Raw genomic sequence first — 24,996 nt, forward strand, 5'->3', positions numbered from 1 at the left:
GCACAGCCTTCGCGCAGCGCTCTGAAAGCACGCACACGCAAGAACCAAATCGTCCAAATGCAAAAGTCACCAAGCCCGCCACCAGCGCTATATACCAGAAAACGAAACCCAATGTTCCCAAACGCTCATACACACCAGGGGCCCATTGGCGCTGTCAAGCAGCAGAATCTCAACGCTCAAGAGTGCAATGCGGACGCCGCCCATGCTGCTTCGTGATAAGAATGATCAGAGGAGCAAGATGTTGCTGCGGGCTAGACACAATAGAGTGCGTCTAGTGCATCTCGCGGCGGCGATGCGCGTGTGCGTGCCTGCGCGCCTTACGGTACGCGGCGTCGACGGTGGTGGTGATGACGATCTCCTCAATGGCAACTTCATACACGATGCCGCCCTCGGTGTAAATCTTGGTGGAGATGATGCTTCCCTCCGGATCCGCAGCGTCATCAAGAGACGGGCTGGGAGTGACAGCAGGTGCGGCGGGTGCGGCCGACGAGGAGGCAGCGGCCTGGCTGGGCATGCTGATCTCAAGAAGGTCGGTGTTGTACGGACCCTTGGCGATGGTGGGCTTCACATTGTACACGCTGACGCCGTAGGAGTTCTTGGAGCGCGCGGGCTCGTAGCTCTGTGTGGGCACGGGCGCGACGGACGACGTAAGAGACGCGCCGCCTGACGGCTTCTCGGTGGCACCGGGGTTGAGCGCATGGGCGTATTCTGGGCCGTACTGAACAGGGACGTTACCGCAAAGACCGTCAGAGGGGCCGCCGCAGTCGTCGTCGAGCAGAGCAGTGGGGATGTCCTCGATCTTGCATTCGCCCTGCTCGGCCTCGGTCTGTAGGGATGAGGTGAAGTGCTGGCAGTCCTCGACGCGACCCGAGAGGTTTGTGCAGTCGTTGACGGCGGCACGCAGGACGTCGGAATTCCATCCGTTGATGAAGTCAGCGTGGTACCCGTAGCCGGTTGGGTCACCGTTAGACCACACAAACTGTCCAGATTTGCCCTTGAAGGCGTATGTGTTCCAGATGGTCTCGTAGAAGAGGGAGGGGAGACGGGTTTCAAATCCCTCGGGGCACTTGCCACCGTCGATCATGTTGGGGTATGCCATGTGAGACTGGTGGTCATCAGATGTGACGTCTTTGCCGTTCCAGCAGGAGGGGAAGAAGATCTCGGCGCGGATACCGTTGGCGCAGTTGGTGTCAAGGAAGTCCTTGTCTGGCATGAAATGGCGGTAGCGAGAACCTTCGGGCGCGCGACCGTAGTTGAGGCAGTTGAAGCCGAGCGACTTCTGCATGAGAGATGTTTGGGTCATGTCATCAGCATTCCAGGCCGATGTTGGCGGATCGGGGACCGGACCGGTGAAGTTGCGCATGCGACTGTCACCTGCGAGAAGCTCGAAGCCCTCGGGGAAGGGTTTGATGTTGTCGCCAAGAAGGAGGTAGTATGCGAGCATACCACCAATCTGGGGCACAACTTCAGTCTTGCCATTGGTGTGGACAAAGTGCAGAGAAGGCGTCCTAGATGATGTTAATGCTACTTCTTGTATATTGTCGAGGGGCTCAAATGTACCAGTAGGCTGACTTGTCATCGCTGAACTGACAAGAAGAGCAGTTGGAAGCACGAAGGTCCGCGAAGGTGGTCGATTCACCGAAATCTGTAATCGGAGTTAGCACATGATGTTGGCATGGAATAACAGTGGCTTGAGCCTATCTTAGAGCACAGGACAGACATATGGCCAGAGATTTCTGGACGTTTGCGCATAAAAGGCAACCCCAGCATCATGCCCTCGCTCATGCGATGGGTCAAAACAAAGGACGGTTCATATACTTACTGCTACCACCGTGGATTACGTGGCCGTGGGAAGAAGCGACACCCGGGTCGACAATAGGGTCGAGACGAAGGAACGCTGTTCTGGAGTGGCAGGGCATGCGCCAGAAAGCCTCAGCAGAGCCGGACAGAAGCGCCGCCGCGACGGAAAGGGTGGTTGACGACTTCATGGTTAAAGTGTACGCTCTGCGATATGAGCGATGCAGTTGAAGATGCGGTCCTTGATAGCAGCCGAAGTATTGTTCGCTGCGTTCACTTTTAGGTATGACAAACGTATGTCAATTGGCGGTCCAGTGAAGGATACTCTTGGCAGACGCGGTGACGGTGATGGTGACGTTGAGAATTCAAAGTGAATGAATCTTTTCCTCGGCCGCCAGGACTTCTAATCTGTTGCCTTTTTGCTTTAATCGGTATGCACAGAAAAGAGAGTCGATGGTATCGATAACGAGTGTGGTTGCAAAGGAGCGACAGACAGCCAAAGGCGAAAGAGTGACGAGCCGCAAGGGCGAACAAAAGAAGGACGGAGAGAGGGTAAACGAACGGATCACACCAGGGCTATGGGGTGTTTTCTAAGAGAAATGAAGGAATGCTCAGATCAGGGACGTGAAACCCTAGAAAGCCCCGCTGATGGGAGAGGTCCTGTTGGCTAGGGGTGCCATGCTCGGCGGGCGCTAGCGCAGAACGAGTAGGCTGAAACATGTCAGTAAGGGATGCCTGTTCGCTGCAGTGAATCAGGCACGGTTGCACACGTGCAGCCTTGCAAGCCAGTCGCTGTTCAGTATGGCGGGTGCGCCGCAATCTGCGAAGGCGTTGAGACCATCCAGTCCTCAGGCACCGCTGCGCTTCACCAGTCACGCTCTTACCGTCGGGCGCATCCCCTCGCCCTCATTTCCAACTGCGCCCGCCCACGCACTCGACCGGCTGCTGCACAGATCAGGACAAAGCCGACATCCGACTTGGGGAACACCGCATCGTAATCTCCAGAAGCTCAAAAGGTTCGTCTTAGGATGGGGAGCGTCATCGGCTCCGCTTTTCCGGAGGATCGCAATTGCAACTCGGGTATGGCGTCGCGCGATATCGCGATCATATCCCCATGCCTGAGTACATACCATGCCAACTCTGCATTGCCAATGTTGCTGTTGATGCAGATGTCGATGTTGTGCTGCTGATCATTACCACTGTGTTTGACGAGTCGGTGAGTAGTGTATCTCCGCCCGGTTTGAGACATTATCCCCCGTCATATCAAACTCCATGCAACCAACCGTCAGCCGTTAGGGGAGATTGCGCCGACCGTCACCAAGAGGGCCTGACGACGCGGCAGCGCGGCGCTGCCCGTGCGACACGAGAGAGTGCAGCGTCTGCAAAGCGTCGGGTTAGCTTTGCTTAGGTCGTGCGGCCTCGTGCATCGCTGACCGCAGCCATGGTCACGAAGTGTGGCAAGCAACATCAGCCGCCGGTGAAACAGCAAACTTATCGATAGGCTTGTTACCGCCAGGAAGCACACGAGAGGGCGTCCAGCGCTTGCAGCCGCCCCTTCTTTGTGGAGGTGTAGCGAGTACGACGAATGATTGGCCGCGTCATTCGCAGCTCGGCCCGGTGCAGCTTACTGTTCATCGTTAGCATCGTCTTCGTTCCCTTATCGGATTCCCCAGCAGCATCGTTTAATTTGCTTCTGACCGCCAGCAGGGTCCACTGTTTATGCACAACGGACCTGCATTCAGATCCTGGCGCTGCTCAGGTACAAGCTAAGTCTGATTGGCTGTTCGGGTCCGTGTGGAAAGCTTCGCCTGCAAATCCAATTTGCAGTGCGAGCTGTTGCTCCTGTCACGACAGATACACAGGTGGTATCTTAGGTAATACGAGCAGCAACGCTACCTCGACGGTATTTGATGTACTGCTGATTGTATGGCGCTCACTGCGCAGTACTAGCGGTGTACTGCGTAGACATCGTCGGCACAATCATATTGGCCAGTTAGCTAAGACCCAACGTAGTGGCCTGCACATGCGCGGCACGCTGTCATGTGGTACGGTGAGGATACAACGGGTATGCATGTCGGCAGTACCTCTGACTGTATCACAGAGCGGACTTTGGGTTAGCTAGGTATCTATGCCGGTTTGAAGCTGAAGTGAGAAAGTTGACATGGTGTCGTACAGCCGCCTCTCAATGCAGCAACCTACATCAATAGATCATGAATACATGCTGTTACATCGCATGTCAATAGTTTGAGCCTCCAGGTACATCTGTTTGGTGAAACTTGAACCTTGCATACTGTGATACTACTAGCACGTTGAAAGCTCCCCTCAATGATTCTCCCGCGCTTCCAGCGCACGCGTTCGATTTCTAGCGCCCTTGCCCCCGCTACCGTCCTCCCCTTGAGCCAGTTCAAAGCTTTGCGCCGTCCCTCAATGGGACGTCTTCCCATGCCTGATCAAACCCACAGCCTCTAGTCCAAAGCGGCTCTCCCGCCTCCACGGAGTCGATAGCCATGTGCCCTATCTTTCTCCACGCATCACCCCTGATTACGAAGCCTGGCCTGTCCTCGTATGGCCGACACGCGTTCTGACCGTTAGCTAGTGCTCTGATTACTTTGCTTGCGTGGCCATCATCCGATAATTTGTTCACTCGCAGGATGATGTTGTCCCAATCTGAATCTTCTTTTGGTTTGTAATCCGCAATCTCAGAGAGGAGAAGGTCTGGTGAGTGTCGCGATGCGTACATGACGATGTCGTTCCAGACCTTCCATTCTAAAAGACGTCGTTTTGCTTCGGGCGTGAGCAAGTTGTTGGCGGAGGATAGGATATTTGAGAAGAAGATAGACGATGTAACGCAATGCATATAGAAGAAATCAAACTTGACTTGGTGCGGCGGACGCTGGGCTGCAGCTGTGAAGTAAACTACAGTCATGTTAGTATTGCATTTCATGGCAAGGAGGCGTCTTTACCTGCGGCGTTGATCATTTCAGCTGTCTTTTCCTCGAGATCATCATCCTCCCGGATCGTGTACTGGCTCGCAACTGCGACCATCTTATCAAGTGCTCTCTTCATGATCCCGTCGCGGATTTTGTTCCCGTCTTCCCAGTGCGCAGCATTACTTAGCTCTTTGTCCTCCCTTACCTCTTCAAGTAGTTGTACGATCGTCTTCCTGTCACCTGCGTCTCTTTTCTTTTCGGCTGCCTCTTCAACGGCGAGAAACAGCGATCTCATCCACTTGTCGTGCACACATGCTTGCGCCAGCCCTTCCGCGATAATCGCCGGTTGTTGAAACTCAACCCCAAACCCCCAATGAATGATTGGATGAAGAAAGCCGGCATACGAACGAGCCAGTAGATCCTCTGCTCGTTCATCGCTTGCGAAAAGAAACTCATCAAGTACACGTTGCCAAGTTTTTGTTTCGATCTCTTTCTGGAAGAACACAAGGAAATCATGGTAATATTGCTCCTTCCCAAGATAGGTCTTGAAGCGCTCTGGCTTACGCATGTCATTGACGATGGCTTCTTTCAAAGGTTCAGGTGGCCTTTGATATGAGACATTTGTGTCGTAGCCTTGCTGTATCTCCTGTGGTGTAGCGCCGAGAGCGAAAATGGTGAGCAGGTGATGCGCAATGTGATTGTGGAAACCAGACCTGTTGAAGAAGATGTGGTGCTTTTCATGGTTGACTTGCAGCAGTTCCGATGTTGTCCTCGCGCTTTCAGCTTCCAGACTCTTGACATGGTATTGGGGGGTCTGAGATGCCTCAAGATGGACCCTGGATGCGGAAGCCATGGCTCTGGTAATGATTTGCTTATGGAGTAAAGCGATTTGTGTCTTATAGTGTATGCGTGCGAAGGTGGGTAGCAAATGGGTGAACATCTGCGAAGATCCGCTTCTTGAATCCAGTTACTCACCTGGGTGGCCTGGGACGCCGTAATTTATGTGGCTCTAGGCAGCACCATAACGTTGGCTCTGGCTTACCTTTCGTTCGGGCATTCGGGTCGTAATGTTAGTCATCAACAGGCTGATTTGCTAGTGGTAACCACAAAGTCCGATAGTGACGTTGTTTGCCGAATCCGAGGCGTGCAGACTCCACGTGACCCTTAGACTTGTAGTCCTAATCACGGGACCCTTAGTAGGTTAACCGACTAACACCAGAAAGTCTAGGTTTGTACTTGACTTAAGAACTTTGCACCATGAATGTCCATATCGACGACGGTCCTCAGCATGATCACAAGCGCGCATCGTTTGTGTCGACCAATGAGCGTTGTGCGCTAGTTTGAAGGCCGTGCCGAAAGACGACTTGTTCACTCTGCACTTCTCGGAACACGTTCACGTGCTTTAACGCACCGAAGAACCAACAAGGCCGCCCTATCTTTAGACTCCGTTCGATCTCTCCATCTCACTCTGACGCTACCTTTCTGTCCTTACAGCTTCACAGTGGTGGCTCACTTATTCCTCCATATCTTGTTTCAGTAGAATCCGGCATTCTCGAGAAACTGTGGCCACACTGGTGAACATATACAGGCGCAGACTTGCGCAGGTAGCGTGGGTAGTTAGTAGGCCGTTGCGAGTGGTCGCACAAGAAAATTTTGGAGTAGTAAGACAAATGCACGACACAAAGGGTACGACTCGCGCTATGCTTTCAGCCATTGATCCTGAGCTCGAAATCTAGGCACAAACAATGGAAGCAGCGTAGGAACAGCGTGGAACGAATATGAAACAGGGCGGCAACGTACACAGCAAGAGACAAGTCTGCTCGGCCTCATCAACCCACTATTGGCAACCAGCCTGGTAGATACGCAGGACCAGAAAGCTCTGCCAGTCGAACAGAATGTTCCAGATGAAGAGAAAGAGGAGGAGTTCAACGATGACGATGTCGATCTCGCAACAGATTCCGAGGAAGGAGAATTAGACATACCCAAGCCGCCGCCCAAAGCCTTGACAGCAGCCCAGAAGAAGAAGCAAGAGCGCAAGGAGCGCGTTCTGTCTAAAGATCGAGGGCCTATTCTCCACACTTTCTCGCCCTCTGACATTCAACCAAACGAATCAACAGGCTCGAAAACAGAAGTGAGTTGGGACGAGGACCCGGAGATCTTGTGCTGCTACAATTGGTCCAGCACCGTTGATGGCAGTAACACCATCTTCGTTCCGGGTGCGCCCTCTAGATGGACACCACAAGCAATCCCTTACATCGTTCCAGGCGACAAGGGCTTTCATTCAACAGACTACAATTACGTACGCCAACCGCGTGACCCATTCTCTGCCGTCTTTCACGCCATGACCGTCATGAACCCAGAGTACGCTTTCAATGACGTCGATGTCCTCGCTGATCGTAACAACCTACGCGTACTTCTCGAATTTGTCCAAGGCAAGACAGTGGGCCCGTTCCGACTAGATTTGTACCTAGTTCTCAACACGCTCGTGATCGTTCGTCGTGAAGACAAGTTCTGGCGGCGATCCAATGGCACGGGATACGGCTTTAATTTCGAGAAACACTTCACAACACCCGCTCCGGATATGCCCGATGCTACGTCTCACTACCGCGCAATTAGATATCGCATGGGTTCTCTCAGCGTCGTCTGTCGGTTTGAAGCAGACGCGTGCATCGACCCCATACCAGACACGCCCCTGGACCCCAATGTTGCGGGCGTCACTCCACCTGTACCCACAGGTCCGGATCTTATGCAGCGTCCGAGGTTCACGTACAATGCGCCTTTCAGGGTGCTGCAAGAAGGGAATCTAGTCCCTAGCAACCAGATCCTCGAGCTCAAGACCCAGGTCGAGAAACCCAACGAGTCACTTTCCTTCGGCTCCTGGCAAGACCAGCTCTGGTTTGGCCGCACCAAGCATTTGGTCGTGGGTCGATACGAAGCCGGAACGGGCAAGATTTTGTATATCAAGCAAGACGACGCCACGGAGCGGGCAAAACGATGGGAGGAGCGGAACCAAACGGATCTACAGAAACTGGTCGCGCTACTAGCGTCACTGAGAGGCATGCTGATGAAGCAAAGGGGCCCGACGAGAGCCGCGATCCTGGTTCGTGAGGATCCCAGGGGTCCGGCGACGTTGCACGAGATGCTAGACAAGAGAAATCTGATGAGAGGCCAGTTCTTTGAGAGATTTTGGATGCGGCATGCAAGAACAAGGACGAACCTGCGGTCGGAGTCGAGAGGTGGTGCTGGGCAACCGAGCGCCAGGGGAAGGGGTGGGCGGCCTGGTGGGAGGGGAAGAGGACAGGATGACGGGCAACGGGGATGGAATGCGCAGAGAGGGCAAACGAATGGTGAGGCACACCAACCGCACGGTCTGTTGCGACATCATCATTCTACCGGGTACTTTAACGCTGGTACACATCCGGATCCGCGACTTGAAGCTCCTAGGACATGGTCCAGAGGTGGTGGGGGATATCGCGGTAGAGGAAATGCATCAAGACGCGGGCGAGGCGGCGCAGAACAAAGTGGAAGCTAGTCGCTTGCTCTTGTCTTGTTGCTTCCGTTACAGTAATCTGACTTATCATTGAGGGTCAGCTAACGAACTTGCTCAGCAAGTCTGTCGTCGAATCTACACATCACAATCAATGTCAGGTTGCATAGGTGTGATTGCTGTGATTTATGCTATGTGATGTTGATCATGATCCCAACTCGGCCTTCGGCGCCCATTAATTCGGTAATCCGGGAACGTAGACAGGAGAGCATTAGAACGAGAGGTATTGGCGACTGCAATTGAGCCTCATGCTTTCCAGTCGGCCTCTTGACAGTCGTGGTCAGTCATTGTGGCAAAGCGGGACAGTGTTGTGCAGTATCACGTTGGACTTGACGAGATCGTCGACAGATCTGTTGATATGCAGGAAATAGACGATGGCCCTCAGCTTGGATGTAGTATGTCGATTCAGATGCATGAATGTGTTCTGGAAGTGATGCGTAACTCGCTTCGATCGTGAAGACAGTAGTCGAGAGTGTGGGACTACCCGTCGTGGGTTCGATAGTATATCTTCCGGAAGCATGGTCCCAGGTCGGACTACGCTCCAGTTGTATCTAGTGCTTCTTCGCCTCCATGCCCTCAGGGGGTTCTGGCACAACCGTTCTACTACCAACGTTGCTCCAGTCAGTACTCAGGACCGTGCCACCACTCTCTTGATAAGACTTCATCATGGCGCGCTGCTGTTCCGCTGTGGCACCACCGTAGAGCTTCTTGAAGAAGTGCGATGTTTCGTCGCCTTCAATCTCGTCCTTATCGTCGAGGTCCTCTGCAGCGACCTTATCCCAATTCTTCACACCTGTTTTGGATGATGTGGGGTAAGCAGGAGCAGAGTCCTGGGCTGGCTTGCTGGAGAGGATGTGGTGCGGAATGGTGCTCGTCGATTCTTCAGAAGCCTCCACTTGGCGATCGCCTTCTAATGTTTTCCATTTAGTGCCGGGTGTTGCTTTCTTCAACGTTATCTCGATTTTGTTTGGTGTGACGCGAAAGTTGGACTCTGCGGGTTTGATCGGCGCGTAGAGAGGGTCGAGACTGAAGTTGTATTCGGCACCCGAGCCCATGACAGGGAAGGACACAGACATAGAGTCCTTATCGAAGTCAACAGCAACCTTGTCCTTTGGCGCACCTTTTGCTAGGATGTTGATTGTTACTGTATCGTTGCTCTGATACCAGTCATCCTTGATCTTGTTCGCAGGTGTAGGCACGGCAGGCTTAGGAGCTGCCGCAGGCGCTTCTGTCTTCTTGATTGCCGACTCTTGCGGTGCGCTGGGAGCATCCACATCTGGGACGTCTTGCACCGTGATCTTCCGCCTCTCGTCGTCCTCGGGGATGTCCTGTAGCTTCTTCGCGACTTTCGAGCTCCATATGGGTAGCGTCTTCTCCTTGTCGTCAAGCTTCTTCACGATCTCCAGGACATGTTGCGCATCGGCATAGCGTTCGAGGAAAAAGAGCTGCTGAGCACGGCGGAACTGAGCGTCTTTGATGAGCTCTCGAGTACCGCGCTTGTGCGCAAGGACGACGGCAATTTCGGCGTCAGCCAGCGCCTCGGTGTATTTTTTGATGCGCTGGTAAGCTGTAGAGCGATTGATATAGTACTTGACGGCGACTGGATTCGATACTATGGCGTTGCTAAAGTGTTGGACAGCTTCGTCGTAGTTGCTGGCGCTGAGCGCAGCTTCGCCTTTGCGAGCGGCGTCCATGGCGGGGTAGCGGGGATTTGCGCAACGTGGGTTGTAAGATGGATCGCGGCAGAGCTGGCTGTGAGAGTGCGGCGCTTAAAAGCTTGAACGGCAGCCTAGCCGCGTAACAGCGAGTTTTATCTAACTTGGTGGAAGGTGACATAGGTATGGAAAGCTCTCGATGCTCGAAACCCGAAGTTAGTCCATAACGAGCCTAGCGTGATTTCTCACCAGAGCCCTCGCAGCTTGCGAGAGTCTTCATCAATCCTCGTGGGCTGACAACCTTCCACCTGTGTGACTGTGAGACCAGTTTACCTTGGAGGCCCAGACGCTCGCATCAGGCCCACGAGATGGCAATCACGGCCCGCGCTGTGCCTCCGAGTTAAAACTGCCAGTTACTAATACCGACAACTACGCCGCAACCAAGTGCCCGAGAGCAAGGCTGTCGGCGAACCAGGTCCCTGCTTCAAGCGCCACCAAGATTTAACCCCAGCAAGTGTATTCGGGGATCACTTTGACGCCCGAGAGTACCCACGAGGCACAGCAAGTTGAAACGTAAATAAAGGGATGAGTCCAACAAAGAATGCAGTCGCAAGCCATAAAGTCACAAGCCATCAAGCCATTTGTAGCTTCTGACAGAATGTTATCGACCTCTGCAAACATGATTACCTTCTTTCTCTTCGCCGTATCCTCGCTCCTGGTGCACGCTCAGCAGAATGAACAGATACCGCTCCAGGAATACCAACCTGATCTTATCGTCACTCTAAATGTAAAGCAAGCATTCCAGGATGTACATGATTGTGCGCTGACACCTTTTAGCCGAGTGATGGCAGAACCTACACATTTGAATCGGCGCTCGACGGAACCAGACAACTCTCCCTGAAGGCGATTGCAGAAATCGAGAGCTACCGAGAGATCAACTCTCGTCCACAAAGCGCCTTGATCAACATCCCACTCGATCCCAGGCAATCAGGCGCCATTGTGCTGGGCTCCGCAGCAACAAACAATGTCCGTGTCCAGCAGTATACCGAGTGGACTGACACCCTCGTTCCGGGCGAGGATGTGCCAGCAACGTACATTGGCGTTCGCAGGGGCGGTATGGTGTCGATGGACGCATACGTCACACGTCTTGCATTAGACACACCCTACATCTCCATACCAGGCGAAATGTACGACGTTCTCATCCAAGCAACCAACCCGACACCTCAGCAGTACGTTACGGACTACGACAGTGTTGTGGACTGCAGTCAAGTGGCAAGGTATCCCGATCTAGTGCTCGGTTTACAGTCGATCGATGAAGCCGATGAAGATGGTGAGATGGTGATCACACCAGAGCAATACATCTTAAGGACCGAAGAGGGACAGTGCGTTCTTTTAGTCCAGCGAGGTCGTGCAGAGATAGTTCTAGGGTGGGCGGCGGTGAGAGGCAAGGACGTTGTGCTGGACTGGGTTAACGAGCGAACTGGCTTTGGGAGACAGAACCTGAATCATTCAGCGCTATGAGTAGGTGTATTCGCAACATGCGATGTATAATAGTTCTCTTGTACATATGTATCTTAATGGCTGTAGATTGCAACTTTTGAGGCGGCTTCCCCGTGCTGCACGTGCTAGCTAATCTGTACGTTCCAGTCAAGTAAGGGCAGGCCAGCAGGCCGTGTTTCAGGCCTGAACATTCTTAGACCTCCTTGCACGTCACACAAGCTTCTCGCACCCTTCCAAGATTTGTGTAATTATTGACGACAAGAGCTGCAGCGGACACACGGAGCGCGTGCGGGTCTCCGCAGCCCGCCACCGCTGACCACACGAGTTGACCAAGACGCGAGCTCCCAACAGACTGCGGACGCCAAACAGCACCTATGGTCCTGTGCAACACAAACATTACGAGCTGCTCGTGTGCATCACTCCGCTGCAGTCGGCGCCCGAGGGAATCTACACCGCAGCTGTCAGCGATGGCCGGCACAATTGCTGGATAGCTCGGCGTTGCTGTCATTTCCCGGCTGTTCTTGTCATCGGGTACCAAGCGCTGTTGTTGTTTCAGTCAATTTCAACACACACACCCGCAACCAGTCTGATTTGAATTGGCGCACATGAGCGAGGCTGTGCATCAGGAAGGCGAACGCGCAATCGCTGCGAACAAGACTCTCATCAACAACGCATCGCTGTCAACCATTGGAAAGCTGCCCCTGACCAAGGCTGGGCGCATGCACATCGCGCCCTCTCACAAGTCACATCCCGGCTCTTGGCTGCTTGGCCCTCACATCCCGCTGCGCTTGCCTGCCACCCGCCAACACCGCGGGACTTGGCTTTGAGCCCGCCAGGCAAGACGATGAGGGTTGGCAGTTCCACATGTAGGATTTCGGGGGTTACCAAGACACTGGTGCTTCTGCCTCAAATAACTTCACTCCCAGATCCCGTTCCCTTACTCTCAATGCCTTTTGTTTGACCGTCTTCAACCAAGCTCGTTCCTCTTTAACAGTCACTCGTTAGACTCCATTGTGCCTTCTACTGCATTTTAATTTCTCTTCCTTTTCTACGGTCAACAGCATGAAGCTCATTGTTCTCTCTGCGCTCGGCGCAGCCATCAGCCCAGTATTTGCCAGCGTCGTCGCTCGCCAGGCCACCTCCAAGGGAAAGCTTCCTGCGGTCGAAGTCCGGGGCAACGCGTTTTTCGCCGGCGATTCGCGTTTCTACGTTCGCGGTGTCGCCTACCAGCCAGGTTTGTTACTCTGACGTACCTGTCATCGATAATAGTCATTGACAGTACACAGGTGGTGCGGCTGATGCACAAGACCCTCTGCTCGATCTTGAGTCTCTCGAGCGCGATGTCGCCAACTTCAAGGAGCTCGGCATCAACACGATCCGTGTTTACACGATCGATAACTCCAAGAACCACGACGCGGGCATGAAGATGCTTGACGATGCCGGAATCTACCTGGCTCTCGATGCCAACACACCGGACTACTCCCTCAACCGTGAGAGCAACGCTACTCTGTACCGATCGTACAACGACGTGTACCTTCAAAACGTCTTTGCCACGATCGAGGCATTCCATAGCTACAACAACCTGCTCCTCTTTTTCTCCGGTAACGAAGTTATCAACGAGCGTAACAACACCGGCGCTGCTACCTACATCAAGGCCGTTACCCGCGACATGAAGCGCTTCATCGGCAACAAGTCACCCCGTACCATCCCCGTCGGTTACTCCGCCGCCGATGTGTCCGAGAACATTGAGCAACAGGCTCTTTACTTCAACTGCGGCTCTGATGATGAGCGCTCCGACTTCTTCGCCTTCAACGACTACTCTTGGTGTGATCCTTCTTCCTTCACCCAGTCTGGCTGGGATAAGAAGGTCGAGCTCTACAAGGACTACAGCAAGCCGATTTTCCTCTCTGAGTACGGCTGCATCACCAACCGCCGCGATTGGGGCGAGGTCGCCGCTCTCTACTCAACTAACATGACCGGTGTCTACTCTGGTGGTTTGGCCTACGAGTATACTGTCGAGCCCAACGGCTACGGTCTCGTCGAAGTCGGTTCCGATGGCAAGATTGAGCCCAATGCCGATTTCGACCGCCTCATGAAGGCATTTGCTGCTACCGACAACCCGACTGGCAACGGCGGCTTCAGGTCCACCGGCTCTGCCTCCGAGTGCCCACCCCAGTCTGAGGACTGGGAGGTCAGCTCCAACGCGCTGCCGGCCATGCCCGCAAATGCTGAGCAGTACATGGACGACGGTGCCGGTCCCGCTGTCGGCCTTGAGGGCGAGGGCTCTCACTTCGCCGGTGAGCCTTCCGAGTCCACTGCTACTGCTGGATCCGGTGCGCCTACCCGATCTGCCAGCTCGAGCGGTAGCAGCGGCAGCAGCGGTGCCTCGCAGGGCGCTGCCGCCGGCATGGAGGTACCTTTCAAGATGATGGGAGTAGTCGGTGCCGGTGTTCTGTTCGGCGCGGCACTCCTGTTCTAAGCTGAACCATGCATGAATGGAGGGTAGTGACTTGGATGTGAGCAGAAATACCCGTAAGAAATGATAGAGGTGCGCTTTACTTTGTTGGAGTTTTCTTCTTCTGATGCAAGAACATATTGTACTTGTACAGATCAGCTATACATTCTTCTCATAGTCAATCATTGCGTGGCGCTTTGCTGTCTACCTATGAACTTTTCGTACATTTCCGATGCTCGTGTTTGTTTCGCTTGCAACTGCACGTCAATAGACGTGGATTGTGATAGGGGACTGTTTCTTCCAATGTGAAACCGCTAACGTGGGCAATAAGTATAGGTTAAATTCGAGGTACCGTATTGAAGAGCCTTGCCCACCGAGATTCGTATTCGAGCAGGTAGTGCGTCAACTATACGTGATTGTCCTGTCAGGAACGTATTTCGGGTTACCACTGATCGACAATCCTCGTCAAAGCAGCCTGCAATGACTGTTGTGAATCGTCTCATGAGACACGTCAAAACCTTCATACAGTAATGCCATATCGCACGTCACTTCCAGTACCGCTAGCAACAACCACAAGTACTGAGGGAGCCAGAGCGCCGACAAAGCGACCTTGTTGCTCTGGCTTATCAGTGTCGTCTCAAGAGGAGTGGAGAGTATGGATTTAAGAGTCATCTATAATCAGAGAGAGCCAGAGACATCATTCGACGGTCTACGGCCATGTCACATCACGGACCGTTTCTCAATTCAGGCAGGTATGCCGCCTGAAGTAGTGGGAGCTGTCCTCCGATAAAGTACAATGGCAATCCAAATGCCCCCTACTAATGACATGATGGGTACAAACATATTGGTGGACCCCGGTCGACCGGATAGTGCGCGTAGCATATCCACTCCCCTCAGCTGTCGTCCCTCGCTAGTGTAGCAACATTATCCCCATGATGGCCGATTTGTGTCGGATCAATGAATCTTCAGGACCTAAGTGCGCACTTATCGCCCCGCTGGCGGTTGATACTTGGCTTGGTCCGCGAAGTGTAAAATCATGTTGAGCGTTGCATCGAGAGCGAACGGATCAACGCCAGTAGCTTTCGTTTGAGATGCGCAGTTGTCGATCTCGGACTCATCTCACCAGCAGTCCTAGTCTTCTACAGCCAAATCAAACAGTTCTCCGGACAGGGACCTACGGAAATTACTGCGGTTCTTCGAATTGGAATCTCCAGCTGCACATGATGGCGCTCGTCAATCTCGTCGTCGAATAACGTCACGCGTGGGGATCAACCTCGGAAGCCGTGACGAGGAAGTGAGGAGCAAGGCGCAGTATCAAGTCTTGCTACAGCTTAGCGATGCGGGAAGTGGGAACAAATTCGAATGATGAGCGTTGGAGTGGCACTGACTGTCTGCACGCCATGTATTGCTATGAAAAAGCCTCAATCGTTCATTCCAGGCGATTCGCGACATGTGGGAACATAATTTGCCGCTCAAAACGGTACCGTGGCTTGCGAGGTGTAGAGTGACTGTATACTGTTCAAGTCAGCTGAACAATCAACAACTAGCCACTGAACGAATCGAGGCAGGGATTGAGAGTTGCAAAGATTAGATCGGGCGTCTCAGCAGGGCCTTACTGTTCCGCAGCATCTTCGAGAGCTCATTTCTGTAGACTTATAGCAACTTGTACATCCTCGGCAACATCAAAAGGTTTGATAGTCAGTCAAATCAATCAACGTGAACAACTTTCTGACTGCTTCGCCTGCTATTCAGCTGTGACGTTGAAAGGCGTTCGACTCCACACAAAGGGCTCCGCGATGTAGCAAGCTTTGCTCGAGCGAGGCCAACGTCTTACGTTACTTGGCCAGCCTAGGCGACAGGACCTAGTATCATCTGCGTTACTCTGACCACACGCAGTTTTGGCATGTGGCTCGATGCTCGATGGTGCGCTAGCGGTGACTTCCGCACAGGTCCGACTTCGGCAAAGCTCGGGTGGGTGGACTGATTTCGATCTGATAACCAGGATCGAATCTGATAACGCACACACTGCCCGTTACCAGCGCAAACGCCGCCAACTCGAGATGTCTATTGACGACCAAGGCATTGCCGCCCTCACGCCTCCAGCTGAGCACCATAGCGGCGCTGGCTCCCCTGCCGACTACAGTTCGCCACAGTACTTCCACAGCCCCGCTGCAGACTCTGCTCGCCGCTCCTCCAACGGCCGCAGTAAGTACACATGTTCTCGTTCTCCTAGTACCTCGATGCCGCCACGGCCCGGAGCTGTGGCAGTCTGCGCAGTGGCACCAACACCGACCTTACCAATTGGGCAACCTCCATGCAGCGGAGTGACGAGGTCACGGTGATGCTGTGCGGGGCTTTGCATTCCGCTAACCCGTTCTGTTCCGTACATAGCCCAGAGGCTGCACAGACAGACGGCTAACACTTCAAAGCTCTCGTCCCTACGCCTGCCTTATGCGCAGCAAATTCCCCCGGCACCGTTGCCACGACGTCTTCCACATCTAGCAGCGGCGGCCCCTGCACTCCTGCAGCGGGCGGCCCCACGGGAAGAAGCTATGTCATACCGCCCCGACCTAAGCCAGGCCGCAAACCCGCCACCGATGAGCCAGCCTCGAAGCGCAAGGCGCAGAACCGGGAGTCGCAGCGAGCGTTCCGTGCGCGCAAAGCGGCCAAGGTGACAGAGCTGTCGGAGCAAGTCGAGGAGATGCAACAAAAGCACAACGAGGAAAAGAACGATTATCTGAACGAAATCAACAATCTGCACAAGCAGCTGCATGACGCAAAGAGGGCTTTGGACGAGCAGTTCAATTACACAAAGCAGGTTGAGGAGGAGCGTGACTACTGGAAGGAACAGCACGACAGCGTACAACGCAGCCAGCAGAACGACTCGAACCAGATCAACAGCCAGATCAACGGCCGCAACGATGCCACCGCGACCCTCTACCAGCCACCTGCATCCCTCCACTCTCCTGCTGTTCACTCTGTCAGCAGTTATCCTGGTTTCGGCACTCCTATATCGGATGATGTCCCTGGTGGGTGCTCCAACTGCAAGCCGGGCAACTGCGCATGTATCAACAAGATGGAAGAGGACATGAAGGATCTGGAGAGCATCATGGATCAGCCCTTCATGCCAGCTGTACCCCTCCGTCGTCGCAACAACCGCACAACGAACGAGGTTAGCCTCTCGCTATCGTCTGAGCCGGAAGAGATCGACTTTACTGGCTTCGGGCGTCCATCTACTGCTCTTCTTGACGACGACCAAAAAATTCACGATTCATGCGGCTTTTGTGAGAATGGGGGACACTGCGTTTGCCGAGACGCCCGTGAGAAGCTGCAAGCTGAGGCTGAGCTTGTAGCGCCACCGAGTCGTAGTTCCTCGCAGCAGAAAAAGCTCGTTCTACCTGGTGGTTGTGACGAATGTCAGACAAATCCGGCTCGACGAGCCTGGTGTCTGCGTGTTGCACAGCTTCGTTCAGAGGAAGGTCCCCGCTCGAGACGTAATTCAGGTCCCAGAAGCCCAAAGATTGACACTCTGGAGCCTCCCGTTGTCTCCCAGATCGACATGAACATTAGTCGAGCGTCCCCCATCCCGGGCAAGCGCTCCGTTGGTTGCAGTGAAACATTCACTCTGCTCGATGGTCGCATTCCTATGGACGACCCTACTGCATTCCGCACCTTGCGACCCATGCTTTCCGATGGACGTCAAGACACATTCACCATGGAGCCGCGAGTATACAGCGCAATGGAGATCGATGCCGCCGACATCATCACAACAATGCAAAATAGCAGGGGTCCCTTAAAGCCCCGAGATTCAGACGGCGAATATGCGCCTTTGGTCGCTGCTGCAGAGAAGCGTCGTCGCGCCACTCACTCGCCTGCTGTTCGCCCAACCACAGATGATCAGCCAACTCCCATGGAGCTGTAAGACGTGTTCGTCTCGAGCGCTATCTCCAGCGCGCATCATGTTTTCTTTTCTCTCCCATCATTGTTGATACCCTTTGAGTCTCTATCTGTGATCGGACATTTCGACACGAGAGCGCGTATGTGCACATGGACGCACATACGCTTGTTTATACACGACTATGATGATCCATGGTTCTCTTATTTCTCTCTAGACATGGCTTCGTAATAGTCTTTCCCAAAGCCAGTCAAAAGCTTGAGACACAACTAGCTAGATACATGAATGATTACAATACTCCAATACCATTTTTCATATGTTCTATCTCACAATTATGCGGCTCGCAACATGTTCCCGATGTCGTCTCGTCATTGATTTCCAGCCGGCCCTCTTGAGTTTCAGCCTCAACATCTACCGTCTACCACCCGTTCATTCAATTCCCTAATCCCATCCTCGCAAGTAGTGTATCAATACCACACCAGCAGATCAAGCGACCTTCTGAAGCACCGATTGCAACACACGATCTCGCAAACGGCACGGCAAGCATTGGGTGGAGATCATTCGGGTGCAGTCGGCGATGACGCGAGCGGGGCTCCATGCGACGCAATTTCATTCGCTGCCAGATGAAAATTTTATCAGATCATCAGATAAGCTGATGTCTACCAAGCGACCGATGTCGCCGGCATGGTGATTGGGTGGGTTGAATGAGGGGACGGAGAGGAGGGCGCAAAGTGCGGCGAGAATTACGGGTTTGCCCTGTAAGATATTGCTCCTCTGGGAGCTGTTTGCGAGGGTGGGTGGCTAAGATGTTTGGACTGTGTGGTCTGAGAGCTTGGATCAGGGGGTCATATGTTCTTCTATTGTCGCATTGGATAGTGATGTTAGACTGTGTACTGATATGTGATTTCAATGTCGGATACTCTTTCTGCAATTGTCCCTTCACTATGGCTCGTAGCCTTGACAACTGTAATTACCTAAAAGGAAGGGTCAATGTACCTCAGCGGAACAAGACCAATGCTGGCACTGTTCGCTAATGCATGCACCCGTCTCTCCACCTCACCCCGCTTCGTGGAGTCAACAAGTAGCGGGACCACGGACGCCATGCCTTGTCCCAAACCATGTCGCCCCGTCCTGAGTATTAAATCGTGGATCTTTTTGCTCACCCGTACACTTGCTATAGAGAACAACGTTTCGTGGCTCTCGCCATCAACCAATCAGATCAGATTATGGCACTTTGGCGGGTAAGTGCACTTCTGAACCTCCATTAGAAGAACCATCAGCTAACAAAGCAAAGAGTGGTTAACGCGATGCCCTGCTATTCATAGTCAGGCATTTCCTTCGGGAGCGTGTGTTCGAATCACACAGGTGTCGATTTTTTGCCCGTGTGATGTTCTCCTGTCATGAAACGTTGAGAGACTGACGAAGATGAACAAGAGAGGGGTGAGAGTCAGATCGTCCTCCTCTGGGGTGTCATCTTGCAGGCTACGGAAAGGGACAAGGCAGGAGAGAGGTGGTAAGAGGAACGAAGGATATTTTTGGTCCAGGATGCTGAGATTTGCCTTAGCGCGATTGTGGTGAGGTAAGTGTGCCGGCGAGCATCTCACGTACGCACTTCCTTCAGGTGCTCGGAAATTTGAGCAATACAGTCAGTCGGAAGGTCCAAATTTCTCATCCGTTTTAAGCTGCACTCTGTTCCGGTTGATTTCAAGGACGATGGATGGATGGCTGACCCGGCCTTCCTGGATCAGGTGAGACAAATAGGACTTCGACAAGCAAAGCCGCAAGGCAACATGCGCGATGGTCGCATGGGCCAGTATTAAGCCAATCTTCGAATAGTTGCTCGATTTGACAGCTGGGTATATCCACAGTACCGAATACTGGGCACTCCTTCTTCAAGCTCGGCTTCAAGAGCGCGGCGCTCGACGAAAAAGATGATTTACGGGGCCTGTTGGTTGACTTGCACCAGTACAGGTTGCAAGGCTTGCAAAAGATACCGACAGACCCACATTCACGACCAGCGTGAGCCTGAGCTGATGGCATTGCTTGCCAACGGGAGTGACTAACTGCCTCTCCATGCTGCGACTAACTGCCACGGCGAGCGACTGACTGCCGACTCGCAAAGTGTGCGACGAACTGCCACACAGAGTGAGACTAACTGCCTCAGCGAACAAAGTGTAGAGAAAAGGATGATAAAGGTGAGGTTGAGGAAGAGAGAAGAAAGTCGGGACCTAGACGGTACTTAACATTGTGCAGACGAGTGATCCATGCACAAGGCAGCAGGCGCCGAGATCGAGATCATGTGTTCTAATGAAGGTGAACATGGCTTATCTCGATTATCACAAGAAGTGGGCTGCGACACTTACGCCGAGAGAAGCCTGTGGCGCTGTCCGGGTTGCTGGTGCGAGGTACACCTTCATCGACATACGGACGCTCGTTGTGGAGGATAGAAATCTCTTCTTCTTCAAGTCGAGCCATTTCGGCACGAGCTCAACGAAAAAGAAAGTTTGCAAAGGCTTCTGGCTGACTTGCACCATCAAAGCCTGGACTCGCAAACGCGACGCTTGTTACTCAAAAAAGGTGTATGTGACAGCTTTGCCACCGTCCACAACAGCTTTGTTGCTTGGGTAGGGGAGCAACAACAATGTGTTACTTTGAAAGGGTACGTGACAGCTTTGCCACCGTCCACAACAGCTTTGTTGCTTGGGTAGGGGAGTAACAACAATGTGTTACTTTAAAAAGGGTATGTGACAGCTTTGTCACCGTCCACAACAGCTTTGTTGCTTGGGAGGGAAGAGATAACAGCGCCGCCAATGACGCACAAGAACGTGCTTGCTGACACGAAGTCACTGATGTTGGTGGAACACTCAGGCATGAAGTATGAACTCTTCAAGGCAGACGAAGACGCTGCAGTGGTGAGAGTGTGGTGAAGAAGACAGAAAACTGGGTGGGCGAGAGGCAGCTCTTATGCGCCGAGTGTCCTTGGTCTGTGCTGAGTACGGAGCAGGGTCGGACCGGTTTTTCGAGTGAAGGTGAAAGTGAAAGTGAGTCGCTACGTGCGCCTTTCGCATAACTCACAACCGGAACTCACCTAATACTATCCGCCTTATTGCCTCAACCCAAGTGCCAGCCGGAGCTGAGTACGCACGGACCCTAGAGCGTGTCTCTTTCTATCGTACAATCCTCCATTTCTTTTGTTCTACCCGCGACATTACGCTCGAATTTCTTGCCTCCACGCATTTCCTCGGGTTTAACGCGCTATGTCGGACCGCACAATGCAGCTCATTGAAGCGGTTCTGGCTGCTGACGCGCACAAAGACGAGCAGATCGCAGAACTACGGCAAGAAAATGCGCGCCTCATCATGAACACCTTCCAGCCACATCGTACTTGTGTAGACAATAGTTGGGATGATGGTAATGGCGGCTATTTTAAGACCGCAGAAGAGGACGACATTCACGAGTCCAGCCTTGCCACTTTACGTGCTAGTCATGAAGAGCTCGCGCGCCGCGCTCAACGGAGTGCCGAAGCTGATCTGAAAGTGGAAGAAATGAAGGTCAAGGTCGAGCAGGATAAGCTGGCCAAAGGCAAGAACTTGGTAGACAAAGTCAAAGGCAAGCTCCGAGGCTTAAGCCATGAGATTGAGGTCGAGGAAGACAAGTTAGTGAAGATCAAAGGCCAAGTGGACGACGCCAGAGTTCAACTAGACAACTACCAGCTTCAGTTGAACGACGCGAGGATCGAACTGGGCGGCATCACCACTCAGATCGAAACCATGAGGCTCGATTTACACCAAGTCAACAATCGCGCAGATAACATGCAGAACGCACCAAGTGGCATCATTGACAACTCACGAGTCGATCACTCTCAGAGTACCACCATCCACCACCATTATCAAGCCGGATCAGCAGCTGTGCTTACAACCCCACCTGTACCTTCATCCACCCACATGACTGAGGCTCATACACAGATAACGCAGCTCAATGACACACGCCAAGATCAGTAAGTAATGTCTCGAGCAAGTTCTCCTTAGCTAACGATGGGGAGGGACAAGTCTCATAGGCTTGTTTTACTACAGCGTACCCAGCGTCATCGGGCTCTTCAATTCCGCACGAAATGTCGCTTCGGCAACGCCTGTACGAACCTCACCTGCCGCTTTCTACACGACGACCAGCGTAGGCAACACAAACATCTCTACAGAACGCTTCCGCATTACAACAAGGACTGAGGGGCGTCATGTGGTCTCCAGATGTCAGGAATATGTCGCAGCATATGGCGTGTGCCAATTTAGGTTGGGTGCAGTGGTATTGCCATCAGTTTGTTGCGTATGGTAGAGTAAGAAGAGACTTGGAAAATGGGTTTGGAATTTCAGTGCACACCATCGGATGCCAAATATGACCTCATGCAGTAGTGGCGGCTTCGACAAGCAGTAAATTCTGAATGATATATACCAATCTGGATGCAATCATTGAGTCTTCACACACTAAGAACAATCGTCTCTAGGCTTCCAGCAAAGACAAGAGTTCGATCCAAACATTACTGATAGGGAAAACATCGATATGAAACGAGCGATGATGATTTGAATTCTAGGTGGTATCCAGTCGACTTTTGACAAGCATAAAGATTCTCTCCTCTCACGCCAAGCGAGCGTTGAACATACTAAGCCAGCTCTCATGCATACATTACAGCATTCCAATTTCTTCAGTGACAATCTAGACACCGCCACCCCACCTAGGTGCATTGAGGATGATGCCCATCAGGCAACCCGACATCAGACCCGCACAGGGCAGTGTAATGAACCAACCCATGTAGATCCAGGCTACCATGCGCCAGTTGATGGTCCTCCAGGTACCGTTACACAGGCCGACACCGACAGTTGCACCAGTAATGCACTGTGTAGTGGAGACAGGGAGGGCAAGCTTGGTAGCCATGATGATGGTGACGGCAGCGCCTAGCTCCATAGAGAAACCACGTGCGGGAGAGTGCAGGGTGATCTTGTTACCGAGCGCGCGCATGATGTTGTAACCGTATGTCCAGAGACCGATGACGATGCCAGCACCACCAAAGGCCAGAATCCACAAGGGTACGGGAACCTTGGAAGAAATCTTTGCACTGCAAAACATTAGCATGGGACATGGTTATCGTCGTAGTGTTCATCACTTACGTAGACCAGATGAAGTAGATGGTGGTGTAGGGGCCAATGGCATTAGATACATCGTTGGCACCATGGGCGAACGAGGTCGTTGATGCAGTCATGATCTGGAGGAAGGAGTAGGTGTACTCAGCGCGGTTATCGTAGTGCTCGCCAGTAGCGTGGATCTTCTCGATGTCACCAGAAAGGAAATCTTTGTGCTTTTGCTGGTCGACAACATCCTGCTCAACACCACGGAGGGCGAAGTACTTGACCCAGAAGAACAATACCGAAGGCGTGTACCACGCACCAGGGGGTGGCTGTTTCTTTGGCTTCGACAGCTGGCGCAGAGCAGGCCCAGCGACGGCGGCAGTGACTGGCTCGGGAATGGGGGTGATATCGGAGTCGCTACGGTCCATCTTAGGATGTGTAACGTGAGCACCACCCTTCTCGAGATCCTCGACGTTAGCGGGAGCAGCAACGCTCTGGTTGGCGCGCTTCGCCGCAAGTTCGTCTGCAGTCAAATGACCCTCGTAGAAGTTGGGGATGATGCCAGTGGTGACGCCCTCAGGACGCTGACGAGGCTCAGGACGCTTAAGTAGAAGAGGTCCCTTGATGACTTCCCAACCCTTGAGCTCCCAGTCGTCCTTGATAATTTTGCGGTGTAAGAAGGGGATGAAGAAAGTGGCGACGATGATTGCCACAGCACCACCGACACCGAAGGCGACACCGACGGACTCGTAGTCCGTGAGCTTGATCTTAGCGGACCCTCCCTTCCAGACAATAAGGAGAGCCAAAAGGAAGGAGGTGAGGAAGAAGTACAGAGGAACCATGATGAAGGCCTTCTTAACGGGGTTCTTACGCCTCATGACTCCGTACTTGGTTATCAGGAAGATGATGGCACCAAAACATCCAGAGATACCTGGAGCGATACCCCAGGCAGCGAACACCGAGGAAACACCCTTGAAGGACCAATTCACACCGTTGGGACCAGCAGCAGCGATACCAACTCCAATGACACCGCCCATAATAGAGTGTGTTGTCGAGACCGGCATGGTAAATTTGGTAGCGATAGTGAGGTAGGTAGCGGAACCAGCGATGGCGCACACCATCCCAAGCATCAGGACTGATGGATCAGACTCGAACAAGGAGATGGAGATGACCTTGGTACGAATGGTATCGGTGACACGAGAACCTACAAGCATGGCGCCAGCGAACTCCATGACGGAGGCGATGCACATGGCTTGCTTGAGCGTGAGCGAGCGTGAGGCGACCGAGGTCGCGAAGGAGTTGGCAACATCGTTAGCACCTAGTAAACTGTGTTAGTCCAATGTGTACACAAGAAGTGGAAGTTCATGTCATCTTGAGTAGAAGATCATCAGTGAGCGGAGCTGAGAGCTAAAGTACCTACCAATGTTCCACGCATCAAGGAATGCGAATAGGGTACCGATGGCGAAGAGGTAGTCGAACTGCGGAAGAGCAGGCATCTTGACGGATCTGAACTTGTCGAAGGTCTCGATAGACTGGCTGCTCGACGGCTGGATGACCTCGATGTACCAGGAACAAGGTGCACTCTATATAGCATCCAACTTTTCACACGTGTAATGCTCACCATACTCACACCAGAAATCACTCAAACGCCACGTTCGAACCACAATCCAATCAAGTGATTGAGTCGTCTCATGTGCTCTGTGGTCTTCCAACCCAGATAAGCGGAAGAAGACCAGAAACGGGTAACACCCGTGCAGGGGAAGGCGACTGTCCTTGGCCGCTTGGAAGCGCGGGTGACCTCGCATTCCAGACGACTGATCGGGTTGCAAGACATTGACGATAGTCCAATTCAAAGTTCCGCTGACATGTAGGATGATAGTTATCCACTTGGCGCCATACGGCCAAGCTTGGAAATGCTTGGGGTTCCGCCCCTGGTATTATCAACGCTAGCCCGATGCATGGATCGCCAGGAACCAATGGGAAGTGGATACACCACCACGAGGTGGTCGCAACGCTCGTGTGTGGTATTGTTTCTCGACAGAACTCGAGCGTAAATTGTAGTTCTCTTCCAGACGAGCATTCCGCCATGCGATCTGGTGC

General features: G+C 53.0%; 9 protein-coding genes across 9 annotated transcripts; 5 read left to right on the forward strand and 4 right to left on the reverse strand.

The window, feature by feature from the left end:
* Nucleotides 1-10: 10 nt before the first annotated feature.
* C7974DRAFT_123101 (uncharacterized protein) lies at nt 11-2,325 on the reverse strand. The gene is made up of 3 exons (XM_046135190.1): nt 1,823-2,325; nt 1,561-1,645; nt 11-1,508 (listed from the first exon to the last, which is right to left on the reverse strand). Exons 1-3 carry the CDS (start codon nt 1,986-1,988, stop codon nt 272-274), a joined length of 1,488 nt encoding a protein of 495 aa, XP_045999923.1. The 5' UTR covers nt 1,989-2,325; the 3' UTR covers nt 11-271.
* A 1,876-nt stretch (nt 2,326-4,201) lies between these two features.
* C7974DRAFT_373204 (uncharacterized protein) lies at nt 4,202-5,580 on the reverse strand (the record flags this gene model as incomplete). The annotated part of the gene is made up of 2 exons (XM_046140090.1): nt 4,202-4,713; nt 4,761-5,580. The coding sequence occupies 2 exons, from the start codon at nt 5,578-5,580 to the stop codon at nt 4,202-4,204; spliced, it is 1,332 nt and encodes a 443-aa protein (XP_045999924.1).
* A 178-nt stretch (nt 5,581-5,758) lies between these two features.
* On the forward strand, nt 5,759-8,379 carry C7974DRAFT_469547 (uncharacterized protein). Its single transcript, XM_046146430.1, has 2 exons — nt 5,759-6,057; nt 6,515-8,379. Exons 1-2 carry the CDS (start codon nt 5,985-5,987, stop codon nt 8,257-8,259), a joined length of 1,818 nt encoding a protein of 605 aa, XP_045999925.1. The 5' UTR covers nt 5,759-5,984; the 3' UTR covers nt 8,260-8,379.
* A 2-nt stretch (nt 8,380-8,381) lies between these two features.
* Nucleotides 8,382-10,221, reverse strand: C7974DRAFT_387501 (uncharacterized protein). Its single transcript, XM_046141173.1, has one exon. It carries the CDS (start codon nt 9,966-9,968, stop codon nt 8,826-8,828), a length of 1,143 nt encoding a protein of 380 aa, XP_045999926.1. The 5' UTR covers nt 9,969-10,221; the 3' UTR covers nt 8,382-8,825.
* C7974DRAFT_387502 (uncharacterized protein) lies at nt 10,222-11,602 on the forward strand. Its single transcript, XM_046141174.1, has 2 exons — nt 10,222-10,716; nt 10,767-11,602. The coding sequence occupies exons 1-2, from the start codon at nt 10,531-10,533 to the stop codon at nt 11,448-11,450; spliced, it is 870 nt and encodes a 289-aa protein (XP_045999927.1). The 5' UTR covers nt 10,222-10,530; the 3' UTR covers nt 11,451-11,602.
* A 612-nt stretch (nt 11,603-12,214) lies between these two features.
* On the forward strand, nt 12,215-14,103 carry C7974DRAFT_123171 (Glucanosyltransferase-domain-containing protein). The gene is made up of 2 exons (XM_046135191.1): nt 12,215-12,663; nt 12,716-14,103. The coding sequence occupies exons 1-2, from the start codon at nt 12,492-12,494 to the stop codon at nt 13,906-13,908; spliced, it is 1,365 nt and encodes a 454-aa protein (XP_045999928.1). The 5' UTR covers nt 12,215-12,491; the 3' UTR covers nt 13,909-14,103.
* Nucleotides 14,104-15,907: 1,804 nt separating this feature from the next.
* C7974DRAFT_123188 (uncharacterized protein) lies at nt 15,908-17,890 on the forward strand. Its single transcript, XM_046135192.1, has 2 exons — nt 15,908-16,089; nt 16,314-17,890. The coding sequence occupies exons 1-2, from the start codon at nt 15,945-15,947 to the stop codon at nt 17,804-17,806; spliced, it is 1,638 nt and encodes a 545-aa protein (XP_045999929.1). The 5' UTR covers nt 15,908-15,944; the 3' UTR covers nt 17,807-17,890.
* Nucleotides 17,891-21,036: 3,146 nt separating this feature from the next.
* Nucleotides 21,037-21,780, forward strand: C7974DRAFT_409907 (uncharacterized protein; the record flags this gene model as incomplete). The annotated part of the gene is made up of 1 exon (XM_046143426.1): nt 21,037-21,780. One exon carries the CDS (start codon nt 21,037-21,039, stop codon nt 21,778-21,780), a length of 744 nt encoding a protein of 247 aa, XP_045999930.1.
* Nucleotides 21,781-22,332: 552 nt separating this feature from the next.
* Nucleotides 22,333-24,488, reverse strand: C7974DRAFT_123216 (phosphate-repressible phosphate permease-like protein). The gene is made up of 3 exons (XM_046135193.1): nt 24,317-24,488; nt 22,939-24,214; nt 22,333-22,886 (listed from the first exon to the last, which is right to left on the reverse strand). Exons 1-3 carry the CDS (start codon nt 24,390-24,392, stop codon nt 22,487-22,489), a joined length of 1,752 nt encoding a protein of 583 aa, XP_045999931.1. The 5' UTR covers nt 24,393-24,488; the 3' UTR covers nt 22,333-22,486.
* Nucleotides 24,489-24,996: the final 508 nt, after the last annotated feature.

Source organism: Boeremia exigua (assembly GCF_020726555.1).
Source record: "Boeremia exigua strain MPI-SDFR-AT-0100 chromosome Unknown C7974scaffold_3, whole genome shotgun sequence".
Lineage (NCBI taxonomy): Eukaryota > Fungi > Ascomycota > Dothideomycetes > Pleosporales > Didymellaceae > Boeremia > Boeremia exigua.

Coding starts and splice junctions, on each gene's coding strand:
- C7974DRAFT_469547 (XM_046146430.1), top strand. CDS start 5,985: ATGAATGTCCATATCGACGACGGTCCTCAGCATGATCACAAGCGCGCA. Junction 6,058..6,514: donor TGTGTCGACCAATGAGCGTT/GTGCGCTAGTTT, acceptor AATATGAAACAG/GGCGGCAACGTACACAGCAA.
- C7974DRAFT_123101 (XM_046135190.1), bottom strand. CDS start 1,988: ATGAAGTCGTCAACCACCCTTTCCGTCGCGGCGGCGCTTCTGTCCGGC. Junction 1,646..1,822: donor CGTAATCCACGGTGGTAGCA/GTAAGTATATGA, acceptor CTCCGATTACAG/ATTTCGGTGAATCGACCACC. Junction 1,509..1,560: donor GATGACAAGTCAGCCTACTG/GTACATTTGAGC, acceptor AACATCATCTAG/GACGCCTTCTCTGCACTTTG.
- C7974DRAFT_387501 (XM_046141173.1), bottom strand. CDS start 9,968: ATGGACGCCGCTCGCAAAGGCGAAGCTGCGCTCAGCGCCAGCAACTAC.
- C7974DRAFT_387502 (XM_046141174.1), top strand. CDS start 10,531: ATGCAGTCGCAAGCCATAAAGTCACAAGCCATCAAGCCATTTGTAGCT. Junction 10,717..10,766: donor ATCTTATCGTCACTCTAAAT/GTAAAGCAAGCA, acceptor GACACCTTTTAG/CCGAGTGATGGCAGAACCTA.
- C7974DRAFT_123171 (XM_046135191.1), top strand. CDS start 12,492: ATGAAGCTCATTGTTCTCTCTGCGCTCGGCGCAGCCATCAGCCCAGTA. Junction 12,664..12,715: donor CGGTGTCGCCTACCAGCCAG/GTTTGTTACTCT, acceptor GACAGTACACAG/GTGGTGCGGCTGATGCACAA.
- C7974DRAFT_123188 (XM_046135192.1), top strand. CDS start 15,945: ATGTCTATTGACGACCAAGGCATTGCCGCCCTCACGCCTCCAGCTGAG. Junction 16,090..16,313: donor CCGCTCCTCCAACGGCCGCA/GTAAGTACACAT, acceptor AACACTTCAAAG/CTCTCGTCCCTACGCCTGCC.
- C7974DRAFT_123216 (XM_046135193.1), bottom strand. CDS start 24,392: ATGCCTGCTCTTCCGCAGTTCGACTACCTCTTCGCCATCGGTACCCTA. Junction 24,215..24,316: donor CCTTGATGCGTGGAACATTG/GTAGGTACTTTA, acceptor ACAGTTTACTAG/GTGCTAACGATGTTGCCAAC. Junction 22,887..22,938: donor ATCTACTTCATCTGGTCTAC/GTAAGTGATGAA, acceptor AATGTTTTGCAG/TGCAAAGATTTCTTCCAAGG.